A 22,546-nucleotide genomic window follows, 5' to 3' on the forward strand; every position below is an offset into this window, starting at 1 on the left:
TGTCATAAATCGTGAGATTATTCTGAAGTTAATCTCTGTACAGGGTTAGGACTGATTTTTCATGAAAGATTGATTTAAATCTATTGTTATCCTATGTGAAATATGTCTCAGAAGAATGATGTATTATAAGTCTTGTAAAATACAAGGCTTTATGTCATGAACTTGATGAAATTTTTGTAATAAACATATGTATTTGTCTCAGGCATTTTTTTCGGGGGCTCATTTTCACAGCTTACTGCCTAAATGTGCAACATTGGATAAGCTTTAACATTGCAATAAATGGGGATTTCTAGGGATCCTTTTTGTCTCGCCTGCACAGCAGAGTGAGACCATATAGGCTCTGCTTTTCCGATGGCTGCGGCTGCGTCATCAACGACAAATCTAAACCAAAGGTGAAGTTTTTAAATGTCATCATAACTTAGAATATATATATGGGCCTAGTTCATTACACTTGGCCTTATGGTTACCAAGTGTTACTGAACATCCTTCCTGAGCTTGAGGTCACATGACCAAGGACAAAGGTCATTTAGGGTCAAAGAACTTAGACCATGATTGGGGAATCAACATTAAAATCTTAACCAAAGTTTTTTAAATGTCACTAAAACTTAGAAAGTATAGGGACATAGTTCATAAAACTTGGACATAAGGGTAATCAAGTATTTTGATGAATGTACTGGCTGAGTTTCAGGTCACATGACTAAGGTCAATTGTCATTTAGGGTCAATGAACTTAGGCCATGTTGGGGGTGTTTTATTATTTCCATCATAAACTTTGAAAGTTTATGGGTCTGTTTCATGAAACTTTGGCATGAGAGTAATCAAGTATCAATGAGCATAGTATTTTATCATCATATGAATGATGTTTTTTGTAAATGATTATTCAATAGTTGTTTTCAAAGTCATCACTTTTGCTATATTGAATTCCGTAATGCAAGCCAGACTGCCAGAGGTGCTCCACTTGTATAAAGGTCAAGTCCACAGAAAATTTTTGATTTGAATAAATAGTGAAAAATCAGACAAGCACCATGCTGAAAATTTCATCAATATTGGATGTAAAATAAGAAAGTTATGACATTTCAAATTTTTCGCTTATTTTTCAAAAAAAAATTATATGCACAGTTTAGTCACATGCAAATGAAAGAATCGATGATGTCCCTCACTCACTTTTTTTTTTTTTTTGAATTATACTATATTTCATTATTTCCAGATTTGACAATAAGGACCAACTTGACTGAACCATAAAATGTTAAACAATGGTAATTCCACATGTTCAGGGAGAAATAAATTTTTGTTTCACAAGACAAAGAGGAGAAAATTAGAATATTTCATATAATAAAATACAAAAGAAATAGTGAGTGATGTCATCAGTTCCCTCATTTACATAATGACTGGGATGTGCATATAACTGTTTTGTGAAATTAAGCGAAACTTTGAAATGTCTTAACTTTCTTATTTTACATCCGATTTTGATGAATTGTCAGTGTTATGCTTGTTGGATTTTTCTCTTTTTATTCCAATCAACTTTCTGTTGGGGTGGACTTGTCCTTTAATTTCCAGGGCTCTTTCTGAGCATTACAGGGGCTGAATCGCCCCCAGCACTGTGTAATTTTTTTCCCCTGATGTGTCCGATATAGGCTGTAGATGGCCAAGATGATGAGGAGGATTCCGGCCCAGTCATGAAGACTGCTGCTCAGAAGAAAGCTGAGAAGAAAGAACGAGAGAAGAAGAAGAAGGAGGCACAGCGAGAAGAAGCAAGGAGGAAAAAGCAGAAAGAACAAGCCAAAGAATCAGAGAAATCAGTCAACGAAGATGATGAAGGTGCTAAACATAAAGAAGGTAAAATCAAGGCTGATCTAGTATTGTCCATTTTCTTGGATAATGTGTATCATAGTGAGATATGTCTCTTTACTATAAAAAATACTAGATATTGTTGCCAACTAATGGGACCTCAGCACCCATTAAGTTATTCCATGTAAAGAACAGTGGGGGAAGGCGGGGTAAGTTGTGACACTTTTTGCATTTTGCATGTTAGAATTGATATGACTAGTACTATTGTAGAAAGAAGTACCTTGCCTTTAAATTTGATTCTTGGGAAATGTTTTTCACCTACATATAACTTTCTACCCCCACACTGAAAGTCATCGTGACCTTTGAAAAAACTGATGTCAAATGGCTCAACTTGCCCCATATATGGGGTAAGTTGTGCCACCGTCTGGGGTAAGTTGAGCCAAAAAAACTATGTACAAAATGTATGCGGGAAGAACCAGGATGTCAATTTTTCATTTAAAGTCTTTTCACTTGCTAATTCTCTATAAATTCTAACATCTTCTAAAATTAAAAGAACTGTCATGTGAATTTGCTCCTTTCTGCCTGCATATCAATGGCTTTTACATTTTTTTTTAATTTTTTTATTATACATCACCATAAGAATTAACATGGCTCAACTTGCCCCATGTTGATTTGGCTTAAATTACCCCAGTCCAAACTTATTGCGATATTTTCACATCCACACATTTCTTATGCATTCATCATGTAAAAAACTATGACAAGAATGAGAATCCATGCCTGGACTAACAATATTGTTCATTTTTCTATATATATTTAAAGAGGTGTGTGGGTAAAAAGCACTTATCTATTTCACACCCTTTTTTACTTTTTTGGCTGAAAGTTGTATTTTTCCCTCTGAAAAAGTACTTTTCGTTTAAAGTTGGAAATAAAGTGGTTGGGTTAAGGGTTATGCTATGGGTCATCAATACATGACACCACCACAATGTCTGACTCATTCATTATTGGCCTGGGGCTGGTGGCTCAACTTGCCCCTATGCTCAACTTACCCCGCCTTCCCCTACTGTGTTGATAATAATTTATGAGTTAAGTATCTGAACTTAATGTGAAAGTTGATGGCTTCATGTTTTTGACGGGATTTGCCCATCATCATCAGTGGTAGATAGACAAACTCTCGGGGTTGTTTCCAAACTTGCCTTAGTTTTATCCAACCACCTGATGATGATGATGGGTGTATCCCATCAAAACTTTGCCACATCAATTTGCTGGCGAAGTCTACTTCATTATTTAGACCAAGTGAATGATAAATTTTGTGATTTGGAGCAGTATAATGTGTTACTTAAGAAAATTTGTTATATTGTAATGTGGGATTAGAAACCCTGAGCATCTGATGGGGGGATGCAGAATGACTACTGTGTGATGTCCACATCAGATTCAGAAACCAGGGTGGCTTTCAGGTTTAAGTTCATTTGAAGTGAAAGGATTTGATGTATAGTGTTTGATGTTGGTATTTGTAATTGGTGCATGAAGAAGCTTCCAGGCCAAACATGATGATAAACTGTATAATAATGAGTGTGTCATAACACTGAATGAGGTCACATATTGCACAAAGTGTTTTAGAAAGTTAAGTGTATGGCTTGTTTTGTGAATTCAGTTTAATATGCATAGTCTAACTTTTTTTTTAAATCATGGGAAGTCATAAATTTCAAAATTGTGTATGTATTTTTTGTTCATATCTTACTTGGACCATTTCTCATACTTTAATGATGAGGAGAATCATTTCAGTAATTATTCTCAGTCAGTAATGAATGATTTGAGTGTCGATTTAGCTGTGTAATTGAACTTGAACTGTCAGAGATACCTGTCACATTTGGCAATCCATATTTAAAATACATGTACATCTTTACACCAGAGTTTCTATTAAACCTGAATTCAAAATGCTGGCCTATGAGATACAACATGACATGAACGTGTTTGCTTTTCGTAGGGGAAGGGGAGCCTCAAGAAGATGACGGAGATGAAGCGGAGGAAGAGAGTGGAAAGAAGAAAAAGAAGAAGAAGGGAAAGAAGGGTGAGGAAGATGAGAAAAAGAAGAAGCCTGGCAGAGGACAACTGAAACTGATGCAGGAAGCTCTCAAGAAGATGAAAGAAGAAGAGGAGAGATTAAAAGCAGAAGAGGAAGCTAAACAGAAAGCTGCGGAAGAAGCAGAAAATCAGAGACTTGAGAAAATTAGGTTAGAAAAGGAGAGGAAAGAGAGGCAGAAACAAAAGAAAAAGGTGTGTAATAACTATATTTCCTTTCCAAACATGAATATTAAAAGTAAATATATATAGATAAATGAAATAATGATTATAATAGTCGTATAATAAGATAATGAATAGATATGATATGTAAGATAAAAATGAAAATTAAAAGATTAGAAAATAAAAAATATTTCTTAAACGAAAAGTGCAGTATGAGTAATAAGTAATAATAGAAAGGAGCTGATATGTAATTGAATTTAGAAATTAATTGATTAATGGAAATGAAGAAATATAGATGTAATTTGATAAAGTTTCAGATTAGATGGATATTGGAAAAAAAAAAACACCAACAATTTAGCCCTTGGGTTTAATAAGTTCATGGTTGTATTCTGTATTTTCCAAAATTGAATTGTATAGCAATAGTGAATAACATTGTTTATTTTCACTTTTACAGGAGAGAATAGAGCAGATGAAATTGGACGGTACTTACCTGACTCCAAAAGAAAAAGAGAAGAAACGTCGAGCTGAGGAGATGTTGAGGGCTATGAAAGAACAGGGTTTGGCCATTCCTACCAAAGGCAGTGAAGAAACTAGGGTTATCTATGGCAAGCGAGACAGAAGGAAAAAGAAGCAAGATGGTAAGTCTCTATGATCATATTATTTATTTTTGTCTCACCTGCATAGCAGAGTGAGACTATAGGCGCCGCTTTTCCGACGGCGGCGTCAACATCAAATCTTAACCTGAGGTTAAGTTTTTGAAATGACATCATAACTTAGAAAGTATATGGACCTAGTTCATGAAACTTGGCCATAAGGTTAATCAAGTATCACCAAACATCCTGCATGAGTTTCACGTCACATGACCAAGGTCAAAGGTCATTTTGGGTCAATGAACTTAGACCATGTTGGGGGAATCAACATCAAAATCTTAACCTGAGGTTAAGTTTTTGAAATGTCATCATAACTTAGAAAATATATAGACCTAGTTCATTAAACTTGGACATAAGGTTAATCAAGTATCACCAAACATCCTGCATGAGTTTCACGTCACATGACCAAGGTCAAAGGTCATTTAGGGTCAGTGAACTTTGGCCGATTTGGGGGTATCTGTTGAATTACAATCAAAACTTTAAAGCTTGTGTATAGTTTTGGTAAATCCACCAAAATGCACCTATCACTATTCCAATTCATTGCTAGCTAATATGAATGGATATGCCCTATAACAGTTATGATGTGGAGGATATGAAATGAAAATGTGTTTTACATGATAAATTTTGCGATTTTACATGGAAATTTAACTTTATCGGGTCACCCGATCAAATTAAAATATCTGTGTGTTTTTGTCTTTCAATTAAATCCTATTCCAAATCATGGAATGGGCTGAAACTTTCAAGATATGTTCTTTGTCTGTAACTTTTGGATATCTAATCACTAAATTTATAAGATAAGTGCTTGAATGCCCATTTTTTTAATTTAAAACAAACATCGCCGAGAGAGGGCGCTATATATCCAAGATTTGAATATTTGAAATTTTCTCAGAGAAGTGCAGTTGGAAAAATATCTAACGGTCTCTACGCTTCAGTAAGACTGTCATATTAGATGATATTCGATTATCAATCACATTATTGACCCTTTACCAAAGCTATACACAGGCTTTAAGGCCCGTATTCTGAAGTCGGGTTTAACTTAAACTCAGGTTTAAAGTTGTGGTTTAAGTATGGACAGCCAATTGTTACATAATTCACTCACAGTAAAGACATCATACTTCAGCTCAGCCGGCTCTCAAATCATTTATAATTGTGTAGGAAGTATACATAAATGATTGTCTTCACCATCGATGAATCAGGAAAGAGCACAGTAGACAAAAGAAACATACAACTTAATACAAATGTTGATACTTTTGGCTTTCCATACTTAAACCACAACTTTAAACCTGAGTTTAAGTTAAACCCGACTTCAGAATACGGGCCTAAAAGTTTTTGGATCTGATTCATGAAACTTGGACATAATAGTAATCAAGTTTCACTGAACATTCTGTGCAAGTTTCAGGTCACATGATCAAGGTCAAAGGTCATTTAAGGTCAATGAACTTTGGCCGAATTGGGGGTATTTGTTGAATTACCATCATAACTTTGAAAGTATGTTGGTCTAGTTCATAAAACTTGGACATGTATCACTGAACATCCTGTGTGCATTTTAGGTCACATGACCAAGTTCAAAGGTCAATGAACTTTGGCCATAATGGGGTATCTGTAAAATTACCATCATAACTTTGCAAGTTTATTGATCTGACTTTTGAAACTTGGACATAAGAGTAGTCAAGTATCACTGAATATCCTGTGCAAGTTTCAGGTCACATGATCAAGGTCAAAGGTCATGTGAGATCAATGAACTTTGGCCGCATTGGGGGTATTTGTTGAATTACCATCCTATCTCTGTAAGTGTATTTGTCTAATTCATTAAACGTGGAAATAAGAGTAACCAAGTATCACTGAACATCTTGTGTGAGTGATAGTAGTTTTCAAAGTCAGCACTGCTGCTATGTTGAATCGCATGATGCAGGTGAGACGGCCAGAGGCGTTCTACTTGTTTTAATATAGTCTGCTTCCCTCTAGACAGGGACCTGTTGCTCCAAGAATTGTTTTCGACTCTTTGTAGCAATTGTGGCAGTTATGCTTATTTGCATTTGGAACACGCCCGGTGGGTGTTTCATAAAGCTATTTGTAAGATACGAATGACTTTACACACGACTGGTGATCCTTTCTTGTGCTATTTGATATCCCTATGTAATTGAGTTATGACCTAAGAACATGTTCCAGTCGTGCGTAAGTCGTTCGTAACTGTATGAACAGCTTTATGACACACCCACTCGGTTACTCTCTTCTGCAGAAAGAAATGTAGAGATAGTTGCTCAATAAAAAGAGAAATAAACAACATTGAATTCACATAGAACTGTTTTGGTAGACATTGCCTATTAAAACTATTAAAGAAAACCAAAAAAAACAAGCTATTGAAAAGTTACGTGCTAATGTGTTGGTAGATATTATTCACAAATATGTTATGTTTTGGATTCTTGTTTCTTGACACAAAGCTTTGTGGTATTTACTGCAGTATATATCATATATTATCCATTTTCAGTAAAATGTGCAATAAGATTCATCTGACTTGAATAAAGTCAGGGTAAACTTAGTGTCTTGATCTAAGATCCTCTTTCCTCTGTATGTTGATATGTGACCACTTGTTGAATTGAATTGAATTTATTATTCCACTTTTACAGCAATATAAATAACAAATATATTCTTAAGCATAGTACTTAAAGATTAACATTAATAAGTATTTAATAATAAGGTACACTTCAGTATGTAACAAATGTGGGGACCCTAAGTAAAAAGCAGAGCTTGTTGGCACGACGAAACCTTGATTCTCATAAGTGTGAAATAATCACTATTGAGGGTAAACATGGCTGCAATAACATTGTTTTCAAATGGGGATAGTGTTAACTTCAAGACTTGATTTTCTAAAGATGTAGGACTGGGATTTGAACAAGGTTATCTAGTCATTAAACAACACCAAACTACATGTAATACTTTGTAGTAAACATTAGATGGTGATTTTTTTTTTAATGATATGAAAAACGATATTGGTGCCCTGTAACATAGAAGTTGCCATCAATTTTACAATTGAGTGTAAACTCCAGGCAAATCATGTTTAAAAAGTTGCAATAGATATTAAATCTCACAATGTTTTACCCCTGATTGTATTTTATATCAGTGCCTTGTTTTATTTGTTTCTTAAATTGTTTTTCATTTTATTCTTGTACAGTCCAATCTTCAAAAGAAAACAATAATCAAGGTAAGATTGTGATTTTTTTTCTAAATTCTAATAGAATGAATCAGTGTAAAGTTACTGATTACTTTTAAAGATAATTATTTTGTTAAGGATTTTTCTTTAAAAATGGTATAGGCTAACAAAATGAAGGTACTAAATAAATGAATACCGATGCTGGACAGGTGGAGTATTTATTATTAACACAAAGTTATTGCATGTAAATAATAAGGTGAACACTTTCAATTTTCCATAATCAATAAAACTGCCCTCCCCCCCTGGTAAAACAGGTGAAATTTCATGATTGTCAAAAAATAATGTTTTCTCATGTTATCGCACCAGTCAGATGAACCTATTCAGTCATGTAGACAATGTTTTAATGTCCCTATCACAGTGAATATGTAGGATAATTCACATCTTATTACATATTGATTATTCTTGATTTCATAATGATACATGTATCAACAAGAATTGTTAATATGTACAAAGATGATTGGATGTTATGCTGTCTAAGTTGTTTTTGTGAGTCATATTAAGTATAATGAATGTACAGTCAAATGTTACTTAACTTGAATCAATCGGCTATATCATTTGGGCAACAAATAATTACAAATCGTTGCCGGTCATTTTGTTGGATTCTGTTCAAATTCATTATCACGACTAAGTGTTTTCTGCATTTTCACATGAATTAGAACAAGCGGAAGAGGAGAAATCTGAAGAACAATTGACTGATTCTACGTCTGCTGAGAATGAGAAAGGAGAGAAGGAAGAGGAAGAGAAGACTGATAATGAGGTCAAAGAATCTTGGGATGCAGAGGATGATGTAGCTGATAACTGGGATGAAGAGAGTGATGAGGAGGAGAAAAAGGAAGACGAAGCAGAGGAAGAAGCCGGTAAGATGATAGATGTCTTGTTTTTATACCTCTACCCATTGTAGGTATGTGCTGGATATATTATGATTTAGGGGTTTTCTGTGCACTCTCCCTTCCAGTTTTTGTTCTCATGATAAATTAAGAAATGTTTAACCAATGACTTCAAACAGCACATGTATGCATTTCAGGGGGGGGGGGCATTGATCTGAAAATTTTGGGTTGCCACATGGTCAAGTTCTTATGACTTCCAAGATTTTTACATGGAGTTTCACAAAATTTACCATCAATTTTCTTATTTTCTGTCCTATGTTGATGGAATTTTACTGTTATCATGTTTATCTTCTTTTCTCCCTTAATTCATTCAGCTTTTTGTTAGGATGGACATGCCCTTTAATACTCTGATATACAATGCATTTACAGACAAATCAACAATTTTTGTATTTATTGTCCTAATTTGATGAAATTTACAGTATTGTCATGTTTCAATTTTCTTAGTTTATTCAGTCCGCTTTTTCGCTGAGCTGGACTTGACCTTTAATATTCATGCACAATTTGCATTTACAGATAAAATGCCCAAAGCCAATATCACCATCAAATCACAAGAGAGCAAAGAGGATGAAGAGGAGAGTGAAGAAGAAAGTGAAGAAGAGGAAGAAAGCAGTGAAGAAGATGAGGAGGAGGAGGAGGAAGAATCTGAGAGTGATGTCTCAAGCGATGATGAGATGAGCAAAGAAGAGAAGATAAGACATAGAGCTATGCAGAGGATAGAGGTAAGTATCAATAAAATTCAAAACTGCAGATCAAATAGTAATTATGATATTCTGATAAAAGTCCATACTCCCCTCAAAAAATGAATACATTAATTAATTTGAAATTAAAAAATTTGCAGCAAGCCTTAAATTTCAATATGTTTTATAGGGCAAGGCCATTTCTCTGTTGACCACATTTCTATATTGCAGTATTAATGGGAAAAATTAAATGGACACAAAAAATATCAAAGTCAATGAAAAGGTGCATTAAGGCCAATCAAAATGGTATCCAAGGTCATCATCGTCTTGATAACATTGGATTAATTCAAGCCCTGTTGCAGATGTATGAACGATTTCATTTTTTATAAGCTACGTGATGGGTATTTGTAAGTGAGAGAAGAATAATTACATAAGAGTTAATAAATATTCTGTGGAGTTAAATTTCTTTTGGTATGTTACAAATTTCCTTCTTGCACACTTTGAACTCGAAGCCTCTTTGACACATGTTTCATCAAAATATAAGATAATGTCCTATTCAAAGGAGAATGAATCTGACCAATATGAAATACATGCTTCCATTTTCTATCATTCGTGCGCCACATTTTCCTAGATCACATTCTGTTTTTGTTTGTGTTTTAATACAGAAACGTCGGGAAGAGGCTGAAAAGCGAAGGACAACGGATCATCTGAGGTCTCCTGTGGTGTGTGTCTTAGGTCACGTAGATACTGGTAAAACCAAGATCTTAGACAAGGTGAGTGATTGGATTGTACAAGGTCTTCCTTATACTGCACCAGGGCACATCAATGATCCTGTTGTTAAGCTTGCAACATGTACATGAACATTTAATTCTTTTTTGTGTGGTATTTCTCTTGTCCGTTAAGTTTTGTGTGAATATGAAAAGAGTAGGAAATGGCAACGTACAGTAAATGTCCTGACATAGTGATTTTATTTCTACCCACAGACGGTCACTCAGAGAGTCAGCCACTGCCCTAGCATTGTGACAAACTTTGTTTGCACAAAATCAAGCTCTTTCAAGATAGTTTATACACAAATTCTTTGAACCACACCTCAATAATCATAATCCATGCTTATTGTATTCTTCTATCATAAAGAATTAATTGGGGCAGAAATGGATTGCAACTAGTGAGATTTTTAAAACTAGATTGTCTGTATATTGCACCATGTTTAAACCAAACAGTGCACTATAAACTAAGTGTCTATTTCCCTCTAAATATGCCAGACCAAATGGTAGAGTGTAGGTTTTGTTATTGCATCAATTAGATTTTTCTCTGATATCCAATTAAAACTATTCAAGCAGTATCAAAAGAACTCTTTATCTATCTTTCTATGCACACTAGACAATATCTCATGTCAGTTGTGCTAAAATTCTTGTGCTAAAGGGGCTTTCACAATTGCTCGTCCGATCGTTTGTGATCATTTGGTCACAATATATGTTGCACAGAATCGCAACGGTTGTAAGCAGTTCCACCACCAATTGTGAAAGGGGTTTTTGGTACATTTCCAGGTATGTCTCATCTAGTTTGATTATCCTTGTGTTTTTCTCTTCTAGATCCGTCATAGTAATGTACAAGACGGAGAGGCTGGAGGTATTACTCAACAGATAGGTGCTACCATGGTCCCTCAACAGGCTATACAAGATCAGACTAAGATGTGTAGAGAGGTGAGGCCCCATAGGCATGTTCGGAATCTGGACATTAAAGCTTATTAAATGTATTGCATTGCTTCTTTCAATACAGACTTTCATGCTCAAATATTTCAGTTGTCCATGATAAACTGGGGAACATGTCATGAAAGGACTTTTGTAAATTTTATCCATCAGTATCTGTAAAGACAGTCAGACACAGGCTTCTCAGCCAATCAAAATTAAGGAAAGTTGTCAGATCTTATAACTTATGAGACAGAAATGTTGATGAAATGTTCATCAGATCAGGCTCTTTAATTAGCCAGCTAACAAGAGAAACGAAATGACTCTTGATGCACGCTCTTTTTTTCAGTTTCCACAGTGAAGAATGCATAATTTTATTATATCTGAGACTCTACACTAGATTGAGAATTAATTCTTTATTCCAATGTAGTTTGCCAAAGAAGAAATGAAGATTCCTGGTCTTCTTATCATCGACACACCTGGTCACGAGTCCTTCAGCAATCTCAGATCGAGGGGGTCATCGCTATGTGACATCGCTATCCTAGTCGTTGATATCATGCACGGTCTGGAACCTCAGACGATAGAATCAATAAACCTCTTGAAGCAACGCAAGACACCTTTCATAGTAGCCCTTAATAAAGTGAGTCATTTCACATTTTGGGCTTGGCATTTATTAGAATCATGAAATGATCTTGGGATATTTCATAAACCCTTTCTTACTTTCATCAGCTATAGCTGCTATGTTGTCTTTGTCAAGTGATTTTAATTTTACTGAATGTAAAGTTTATTATTTGTCAAAGGTTTGGCCTTTGTTTTACATTTGCAATCAATCATATATTTTTGTGTTCCAATGCCTTAGTCTATTCTCCACTTCTCTTGGGTTATTTATTACCAGTAAGTGGTATTCTGGTATTTAAATTTGGCTACAACTCATGTCTAAAAATAGCCCATACTTCTTAACCCTAAAATGACCGGGGGGGGGGTTGAATCAAACCCCCCCCCCTCAACATTTTCTGCGATCATTCCGCCGCGCAAAATTTTTTGACCGCGCCACTCACAGAGTTTATACTTTTAAGTCTCGCGCATCTTTTTGAGACCAAAATTTGTTGAGTTTTCTCATCTTATTCATAAAGATATGATTATTTTTACTTTAAACAGCTGAAATCAATTGATTTTAGCATAATTATGCTTCAAAAAGGTTGTGCAATAAATCTGGTGAAAAAAACAAAGAAAAACAAAAGGTTGAAAAACAAAGAAATACATGAGAAATTCATTTAACAATAAAATATATAAGAAATTGATTTCCAAAACAAAGTTTTTTTCAATTTTGATTGTTAAGAATGCTACAAAGAATATTTTCACCAAAAATTAGCATTCTATGAGCTTTATTTAGTGTATTAGAGCAAAAAGTATGATTTATGCATAAATTAGCATAATTAATTCATATAAAATAAAATCTCATTATTTTGGAAAATTTTACCATACAGCCTTGTAGATTACATAGCACACTACCAGCGTGCAAATTTTTGCGGCGCTCGCGCGATCGGCGGCCGATATCTCGGGGAGGTTTAATCAACCCCTCCCCTGCCACAGAACAAACAAAAAAGCCCAGCTGAGTTAGGGTTGATATATTGTAATCATATTAATAATGATTATGACAGAAATAATGTACCAAAATAATTTATAGACATTCATTTTATACCCATATACTGTCCTTTCCTCATAATTTTACAAAATTGATATTTTGACAACTTTTCACAGCAGAATTGAAATATTTTGTTCTCAAAGTGAATGAGATGGCATTTTGTGCCCCATGAAGTTGACCTAGGTCATAACCAATGCAATGAGAATGCCAATCAGACATTTATCTCAGCTGAAACGTTGATTCACCTTCATTGAAATTAGCCCAGCTCATGACTTACCCTTTGCTTAAAACTAATACAGATTGATAGGTTATTTGAATGGAAGACCAGCCCCCATACAGATGTGACTAACACCATCAAGAAACAGAAGAGAAATAGACTGTCCTGCAACTAGGGATGAGTTTGAAGAAAGAACTAGAAATATCATCACAGAATTTGCTGAGCAGGTAAGATGTAAAGTGATGTTGGTGTTATCTGTTTGGTGGTGTGTTTTTTTTTTAAAGAATGTCATCTGTGATTGCCTTGTGGGTGAGATGATGTCAAGTGATTGATAACATGGTGTTGGTATTTTTTGTGAAATAATTTCATTACAGTGTTCGCTGTGTACTGTGGGTCAGAAGATGCAGAGTGTTGAGCAGCAAGGTGTTGGTGTTGTTTTCACCCTTGCAATTTGTTTGGTGTTAGTGTTTTCATTGAAAGAACTTCTTCACAATTTGACATTAAATTGGTTTTATGGAAAATATTTAAAAAAAGGCACCAGGCATCTGGAAGAGGTCCCATGCTTTAAGGTCCATTAACAAGTGGAATAGGCTGCCCATTAGCAGTCTAAGCCCATCCACGTGTTGATAATTTTGAATCTGAATTTGAATTGCCTTGGCATCACAATCCTGTCAAATATACCTCTTATCAACAAAAGTATAGTATGGTGATTGTCACAATGGGCTTATTCATAAGCTGATTCTCCAATATCTAAGTAAATTCAGTAATTGATTAAAGATAAATGAAATGATTTTGTTTATTCCAGGGTTTGAATGCTGCCCTCTTCAATGACAACCCAGATCCTAAGACGTACATCTCCCTCGTTCCTACATCTGCTCATTCTGGAGACGGTATGGGAAACCTTATCTCACTCATCGTCACTCTCAGCCAGACGTTACTAGCAAAGAGACTAGCCTTCTCAGAGATGCTGCAAGTTACTACATTAGAGGTGAGTGTCCTTCTTGGTATTGTATATCATGCTAGTCTACCAATGCTCCAGCTGTCCTTGATAATTCCATTGTATATGAATTTTTTTTAATTCAACTCTATCTGTTCAATTTCATTAAATATCAGCCTTTTTGTACATTCAACCAAGTTTCCTTTCTGCGAAGTGATTTTTTTTCCCTGGTAAATCACCACAAACCGATTTATGAATTTTGCAGTAGGTATCTAAACTCATGGTTGATTACTAGATTCAATTTTGAACTCTCAAACCTGTAACTCTAGAAAAAAATGATCCTCATAGTTATTTTGATTACATTTAGTATGTATTTATTATTTGCTAGGTGAAATCATTACCGGGTCTTGGTACAACGATAGATGTAGTTCTGGTGAATGGAACACTAAGAGAAGGAGATACGATAGTAGTAGCTGGTCAGGAAGGTCCTATTGTATCCCAGGTCAGAGGGTTGTTAATGCCTCAGCCTCTCAAGGAACTCAGAGTCAAGGTAAATATTCTCAAGTTTCTTTGGAAGCTTTTTTAGTGTATTTGCCAAAAGCGTTTTCATGTTATTTCCTCTCATTTAGTTTTCCACAATCAATCATTACAAAATTTACAACTCATGTTGATGTAGTTAAATGTTTACAGTAGATATGGCTGCATAAAGAACAATATATTTTTTTTTCATTAAATGTAGAAGGACCTACATGTACAGAGAGCATTGCAAAGAGTACAATGGACTAAAGGTTGCATGATTATAGCTTTATTTGATAATTATTGATACAAAATATTCAACAAAATTTTTTTTTTTTTAATCAAAAGTGCAATTCGTAATGCAAGCCAATGCATTACGAATTGACCATCCCAGAATGGAACCTTCTCTCTGAGGATGTCAGAAATTCTAAAGACGTAGGAGTATTCAAACTCAAACTTGAAAGTTTGGACTTTAACACCCTTGTCTCCAAAGCACACTACCAAAATTAACTGTGTTTAGCGCTTGACTCCCTAAACCCAAACGTACGCGACAACCAGATGTTGGTGATTGTACATCAACGGACAGATACAGATACATCATTTTTATTTTTTAACAAAGAATCAATACAATTGTAACACACACCAATGCATTATGCATGTCCATGAAATAGATCATGGTGCAAGGGCAGGGGATGGGCTGCCTCTAGCCAGGATGGGGCTGAATGAAGCCCAGTAAAAGTACAATTAAGATACAATTGTAAAGCCGTGGTGTAGTGGTTCTGACTCTCGCCTTGTAATCAGAGGGTCGTGTGTTCGAATCCCACCGCGGTCTGGCGTCCTTTGGCAAGGCGTTAATGCACACTTTGCCACTCTCGACCCAGGTGCTAAATGGGTACCCGCTAGGATGCGAAAGATATTGTATGTTTGATTTTGCCAGCGCCACAATGTGGCTGCGACGAATGCAAGGAATGCTCCCCAGGGAGTGGAAATTGTGCACTTTTCGTGCTTGATTGAAATGAATCCAATGACCGGGGTAATAATATGCTGTAATGTGCTTTGGGCCATTCTGGGAAAAGTGCTTAATAATAAAAATTGGCTATTATTATTATTATTATCTTGCTTAACATCATTAATTTTGTATTTTTAGAATCAGTATGTGAAACACAAAGAGATCAAGGGAGCCCAAGGAGTGAAGGTATTAGCCAAGGATCTAGAGAAAGCTTTGGCTGGACTTCCTATGTTAGTAGCTCAACAACCAGATGAAATAGAGATCCATAAGGTAATGTTATCATAGAATCTATACTGTGACTGAAGACTGAGTGCAGGCTAGGATATGAAGCTATGCATTTCTTTCTAAACTCTATTGTAATTGTTTAATACTTAATAGCCATTCTGCCTCCTTTTCAGATGGTGTAACATTACTGGGCTCTTATTCTAACTTGTTTAATGGTCAATTGCCCCCCCCCTCGATTGAATGACCAGTAAGTTTGTTACCAGTGTAATAGACTAGGCTAGCTTTACACAACTTGTACCTATCCCTTTCAGATCTTAGTCTTATAAGGTCAAGTTGACAAGTTGACTCAAATTTGTTGGATGAAAAGCTCATTACGGAGGGCTATTGCAACCCAAATCTTTCTTTAATTATTATGATAAGTTAAATTAAGATTTATGTTTTCTAATTTTCAATGCTTATTCCATGTAATACAATGTATTGATGCAGAATCTTTTCAAAAAACTTATGGTAAGTGTTTTTAGAATTTTTTTGTTCTTTATAGCCCACTGCATTTATTGTTATAAGTATAGGGGGAAATTGCTGTTATCACCATTATTACTGGAAGAAGAGACCTTAGCGACTCTTGCTTTCACCTCCCAGTTTGTCACAGACGACACCATGGAACGATGTTAATATATCTTTACCTTACAGGAAGAAGTATCACGTCTCCTGAAAGCTGCACTGACAAGCATCAAGCTCTCTGAGAGGGGAGTCTATGTTCAAGCTTCAACACTTGGCTCCCTTGAAGCTCTTCTTGAATTCCTCAGGACTTCCAAAATTCCAGTAAGTTTATTTTACCATGTCCCTACTGGGTCATTGCTCAAGTACCATACACTGATCGACCATTTTATGTAGAGTTGGGAGTTTTTTCATGAAGAATTACTATACAATGGAATACATACCCCCTTGTAGTATGCCATTTAAAGGTTATTTTCCCAAAGGTTAACTGTATTTCGTATATAACCTATAAAATTATGATAAGGAATATTCTGGAATGAAGCATGGTATTAGCTTCTTTTATATTGCCATATTTAAGTCTTCTGTGAAATTATGTTTAACTTTGATCACATTGGCATCCATTACATGTAGTTTATATCTGGTGCACACTGATGAATGCAATGTAATTTTTCCATCAGACCCTATGTAATTCTGATTGTATTCCCGTCATTGCCTTAATACATGGTAAAGTCAACTTTATTTCCATAGCCACAATGCCCAAAGCCAGCACAAGGATGGTGTCTATGCTGGGAAAACTAACTGTTCTCAGAGATGTAGTTCTTGTACATGCCTTTGCCCTGTTTTCACAAGAGCTGTTGTTAATAAGTTGAAATCCTACCCGATAAAAGATGATTAGTCTCTTATTTTCACCTCTTGACTGTGTTCTTTTTCAGTACTCTGGTATCAACATTGGTCCAGTTCACAAGAAAGACGTCATGAAGGCATCGGTCATGCTGGAACATGACAGTCAGTAAGTGCACTACGTCAGGGCCCTGATGCATAAAAGTTAACTTTCACAAAATCCTTGATTTTGACTGGCTGTTTTCTCATTGTTAATATACCATAATAGTAACATCTATGCAATTGAACTTGAATGTGGCAGTGAAGTTATGTTTCAAAATTCAATCAAGAGTCATGTCTGCATTGTAATAATTTTATGAGTCACTTGAAAATTTGTCAATTTGATTGCATACAACACTACCATCATTTAATTAGCATTTGCTTCTTCACTGTTGCTCACAAGCAATGTTGAAAACAGTCTTAAGAATCTCCCCAAGCTGAATTACCAAAACCTAAGGTGTATTGTTAATGTTTTATCTTCCCCTATTTCATAGACACAGACTGTATTGAGTGGAAAACATTCTGTCCTTTGGACATATGGGTCATTAATCAGAGGCAATATTAATATAAGATTCTTCACTTTGAATGTTGTGAACCTATTGTGCTCTAGATGCCTCCAGTTTGCTATGCTCTGAAAAAGATATTGGTTACCATTTGATATTTGCTGCTAAAATATAATGTTGATAATATGCAACATTTACATAGCACTTTAAATACAGTATTTCTATTAAAGTGTGTATGCTATTACCCCGGCTTTAGCATGGCTACCCTGATGGTGTGCTTGAGCATTCAAGGGATTCCTTCCTTCTGTTTACCCATTCATACTACATCTAGGTGGAAAGTGGAAAATAGATAAATGTCTTGTCAAGGACATGAGTCATACAATGGATATGATAAGTGCTGCTAAAAACTGAGTAATGTCAACTTTACTTGCTTTTCATAATTGTGAATGCAATCTTCTATATCTGACACTCCCTCCAGGTACGCCGTCATCCTGGCCTTTGACATCAAAGTAGAACGCGATGCCCAGGAGCTGGCCGACCGCGAGAACATCAAAATCTTCCAAGCCGATATCATCTACCATCTCTTTGATCGATTCATGGCTTACCGTGAAGAAATAAAGAAGAGGAATAAGGAGCAATACAAACATATAGCCGTCTTCCCCTGCAAGTTGCGAGTCCTTCCTCAACACATCTTCAATGCAAGGAATCCCATTGTCATTGGTGTGTCTGTTGAGGGCGGTATTGTCAAGCAAGGCACTCCGATCATTGTTCCTTCAAGAGAAGTAAGTATTGATCAGATGGATACTCTGGGGAGCGTTTCGTGAAAGGACTTGTCAGATGCTTTATTTGACAAAGTCTGTGTTATCCTTTGCCACCTACTTATCAGTAAAGAAAAAAAAATTGTAATATATATCCGATAAATTTCATGAAAATTTTGTATGAAGTAGCTTTTGGATTTCACTTTTCACTTATATGTACGTTTATATATATGTATTGGGTGTCCCACTCATCAGGTATTTACTTTTAGGGGCACCCGAATGATTTAAACTATATCGTGCATTCTTGTATGATTTTGTATACATGTATAATGATTGAATAAAAAAAAATGAATTTCATATTCGAAATTTGTTTGGATAGAATTGGTTAATTGAAATGATTCAGGACAATGTTAGAAAGATCTCTGGCTCTGCAGAGCTGGAATATAGAATGGATGTCAATAATTAATCCAGCCATCATCTATTATTTGGACCAATTGATCTGCAATGTAATAGCTTCATTATGAAAAATGGTGAAACAAATCGGCTCAGTTAACATTGTACACTTTTAGTCTTGAAAAAATATTCAAGTTAAGTGGAAGAACATGAACATGGTTTCATTGTGATAGGATGAATCATGCAGTTACATTGATTCTGTTGTGATGTCATGTGAGTTTGTCTGCTCAACTCTGGACATATTATTGCACTTTTATTTTAAAAAGAAGGTAATCATTATCTTTGGAGAAAATGAAGGCAACTTTTGCAACTTAAATACTTTTATTCCCTCATATCACTTTAACTTGGTCCTCAAAATGTTGCTGAAGTCTACTACTGAACTTTGTTGCTTAAATTTATTCAGTTGAAAGGGTAAAGTTACTTGATTGTAACTGCAATGTTTTCTCATGTCATCTGTTGCAATGTCAAAACAAGCAAATTGGGTCTCCCTGGTTATTATCAATGCTTCTTACATTATTAAATTTTTATTTGTAGAACTGTGACATTGGTGTTATAAGCAGCCTGGAACTGAATCATAAGATGGTTGATACAGCTCGCAAGGGACAAGAGGTCTGCGTTAAGATAGAAAATGTTTCTGGTGACGCCCCAAAGATGTACGGAAGACACTTTGATCACAACGATCTCCTCGTTAGCAAGGTAATAACATATATTCTCATAAGTGTTTTTTTATTTGCACATAGGATGGATTACGAGGACCTACATGTAAAAAAGTCAAAGTCATATTCATATTCACACTTTTTTATCAGGGCAGAATCAGGCTGCCCTGATAAAAATTCATTCGATCCAAGTTGAAATAAGGAGAATATGTTCAGCATCAATTTTTCCACAGTAATTTTATATTTTGTTAAGTATAATTGTCAGTATATGGTGAACTAGTTTGGACGGTATAGTTTACTGTATTTTTGTTTAAGAAATTTGTACATGTATTTGATTTCATTTATAGTTGTGGCTGATTGAACCTCCTTTAAAAAAATTCAGTTAAAATCTGTGAGAAATATCATGTAAATACTTCACTGCAAAGTAGTTTGATTTGAAAAAAACAAACATGAATATGAATGTATGGTACAGGGGAGTATATGAATGATGCCCTCTTTCTTAGTTCAGTTGTGTGTATGGAAACATTTGATAGGTAATACTGCAATAAGGCTCACTTCCTGTAAAGCCTTAAGAATACCATGCCATATACATTGGTGTACAGGTAAGTTTGCCTTGTATAGACCTTATGCACATGAAGTCATAATTTCAAAGCGCCCTCCCTCAGAGGATATAGGTAGAAGTGTAACAGAGTTGTCAGAGATGTGTCGGCTGCAGATCATCAAACGCATGTAAGGCAATGACTTCAGCCTCTAAGACGGCAGCATGATGATGTCAATGCATAAGGTCTGTAGGTGATAATTGCATTTGCTTCATGGATGTTTCTTATTGTCCTCTACAGATCAGCAGAGAATCGATAGACGCTGTCAAGACCTACTTCAGGGATGAATTAGAAAAACCTGATTGGCATGTGATGATTGAACTCAAGAAGATGCTAGGAATATTGTGAGATCACTACAAACCTTTGACAGTTCAGAACTCTACTACAAGTCCTTCGACAGGACCTCCTAACAGCATTGGTTGAATGGAAAGGCTGTGCATGATTCATTGAGATACATCAGAACGGGTTTGTTGCCGTGAGAGATATGGAACATTGTGGATGAAAAGATGTTGTGTGCTACCAAGCCTTAGACTAGCACTGAAAAAAAGAATAGTGAAGCCCTTCTGTCTGTTGCGTGCAAGACAGTAAGTTTGCTATTCTAATTTGAATGAAAGATAATCATGTGGGATCAATGAGGTATTGGATCAATTAATTTCTTGACCATGGATCTATTATCAAACATCTTGGATGCCAAGACTCTACATTGGGATGTATGCTACCATCTTGTGAAATCAGTAACAGTAAGAAAAATAAATCAGTAACAGTCGAGAAATAAAAAAGCAAATTGAAATTCCATTTCCTGAAAGACTCGAGCGTCCGCCTTCATGGGAATTCGACACCATTCTAGATTTGCTTCATGAAGACAAAATAAATAACAAATGCACAATTTCTATAGAAATTTCACTCTCAGCCAATCATATCAAATGGTTTCAGTAACCCTAAACTGTCATTCAAATCTTTTTATTATGAAAAGTTTTTATGATACTGTCCTTGGTGTTTACCCAGTTTGTCCATCATCTAGAGAGGTACCTAGTCTTATGACTGACAGATGTTCTCTATATTCCCCCCCCATTGCCTCATTGTAATCTCAATTTCCCTGGCCCAAAATGCATCACCAATTTCTGCTGTGGCAAAGCTTCTTCTTGAGCTTTGTCCCAGAGATGTAGCTCCATCGTGATTTTCACAAGGTCTGGTGTTTGCTAATGAAAATTCACAACTTCCATGGAAGCTCGTGACTTAGTGCTTATAAGAGACCATGGCAAAGTTACACAAAGGTTTGTCATCAATCTCAAAATGGCTATGACAATCCAGATTGATGTTGTATGGGGAAATATGTTCAAATGAGTGGTCAGTAAACTCTTACAATACGGTCATAGGGATTGATCAATAAAGCTAAATCAAAGTAGTTGCAGTAAAACACTGATTTCGTGAGAAAGTCTGTAAAACCAAGGTCAAGTATTACTATATCATCGTGGATCTAGATCTGGTACAGTTACATAAACTGAACTTTGTGAAATCATAAATCTTAGCTGAAAAACGATCACACTGAAGATCGCCAACACAGATAGGCACATGTGAGACAGTGTATTATTATTGCTGGAATAAAGACCCGACGGAAGTGCCCGAATCCGCCGCTTATTTCTCAACAATAACACAATTTCTTCCAGAATCCTTTGGCACATATTTTTTATTCATACAAACAGACACTTGGGTGGTCATTATATTGGATTCTGTAAAAAGTTATTTTGAGATCGTTACCACAACTGGCATTTATCTTAAAAGCTTTACTCATAACTGTACTCATGGCTAGATCTTGTACTTGGGTACTATCAAATTCTCAATCTTTGTAAATTCCATCAGTTGAGAAGGTATGAGATTTGTAGATTATGAAAACCCAAATATACATGTACACACATATTCTGTTTCTGCTTAGATTGACAATCAGATTTCTCTTTATTTTCCAGTCCCTCCAACCGGTTTCAGTAAATCCAGATTGGCACCTTCCGAGTAGACTATTCTGGTTGTGTGGAAAATCTATTTTAATGAATCATTGATTGAATGGAAGTTTTAATGACATGATTGCCATATTTGTGTATTTGATTTGGACTTTTTTTCTGTATCAAATTTATTATTATTGTTTCATTATGAGCTACGTGTTGTACTAGCTTATAAGATCTCCAATTTATGAGTCTGATATGAGAGACTAAAGATGGCAATTTTTGTGTGCATTGTTATGTTGACATGTCATTCCTGAAGGTTCAAAATATTAATAAGTAGTAGTACGAATGTCTATTTTCAATTTAGACTTTTTCTCCTATCAAATTTATTTATTTTTCTCCCTTTAATTCTCTCATTTGTTATTGTGCATGAATGTGTATATTAAAATGACAAACTTTTAGTTTAACTAAAGAGATTATTGCATTATAATTAGAGATAGTGGCAATTATACTAAGTAGACTATAATTTAAACTTCCTTTCACTACAAAAACTTGAAGATTACATTTCAAAAA

At 35.4% G+C, this 22,546-nt stretch overlaps 1 protein-coding gene across 1 annotated transcript in view; it reads left to right on the forward strand.

Annotated features, from left to right (window-relative positions):
- Nucleotides 1-21,531, forward strand: part of LOC121411534 (eukaryotic translation initiation factor 5B-like) — a 33,108-nt gene extending 11,577 nt beyond the window's left edge. Inside the window, 19 exon segments of the mRNA XM_041604318.1 lie at nt 1,634-1,835; nt 3,772-4,061; nt 4,483-4,666; nt 7,851-7,880; nt 8,546-8,746; nt 9,290-9,495; nt 10,119-10,226; nt 11,046-11,156; nt 11,572-11,781; nt 13,086-13,157; nt 13,159-13,230; nt 13,809-13,991; nt 14,329-14,490; nt 15,604-15,735; nt 16,381-16,512; nt 17,121-17,197; nt 18,049-18,352; nt 19,316-19,477; nt 20,277-21,531. Coding sequence (XP_041460252.1) covers nt 1,634-1,835; nt 3,772-4,061; nt 4,483-4,666; nt 7,851-7,880; nt 8,546-8,746; nt 9,290-9,495; nt 10,119-10,226; nt 11,046-11,156; nt 11,572-11,781; nt 13,086-13,157; nt 13,159-13,230; nt 13,809-13,991; nt 14,329-14,490; nt 15,604-15,735; nt 16,381-16,512; nt 17,121-17,197; nt 18,049-18,352; nt 19,316-19,477; nt 20,277-20,384 — 2,946 coding nt within the window. The 3' untranslated portion in view covers nt 20,385-21,531.
- The last annotated feature ends 1,015 nt before the right edge of the window (nt 21,532-22,546 follow it).

Source organism: Lytechinus variegatus, chromosome 1 (genome assembly GCF_018143015.1).
Source record: "Lytechinus variegatus isolate NC3 chromosome 1, Lvar_3.0, whole genome shotgun sequence".
Taxonomy (NCBI): domain Eukaryota; kingdom Metazoa; phylum Echinodermata; class Echinoidea; order Temnopleuroida; family Toxopneustidae; genus Lytechinus; species Lytechinus variegatus.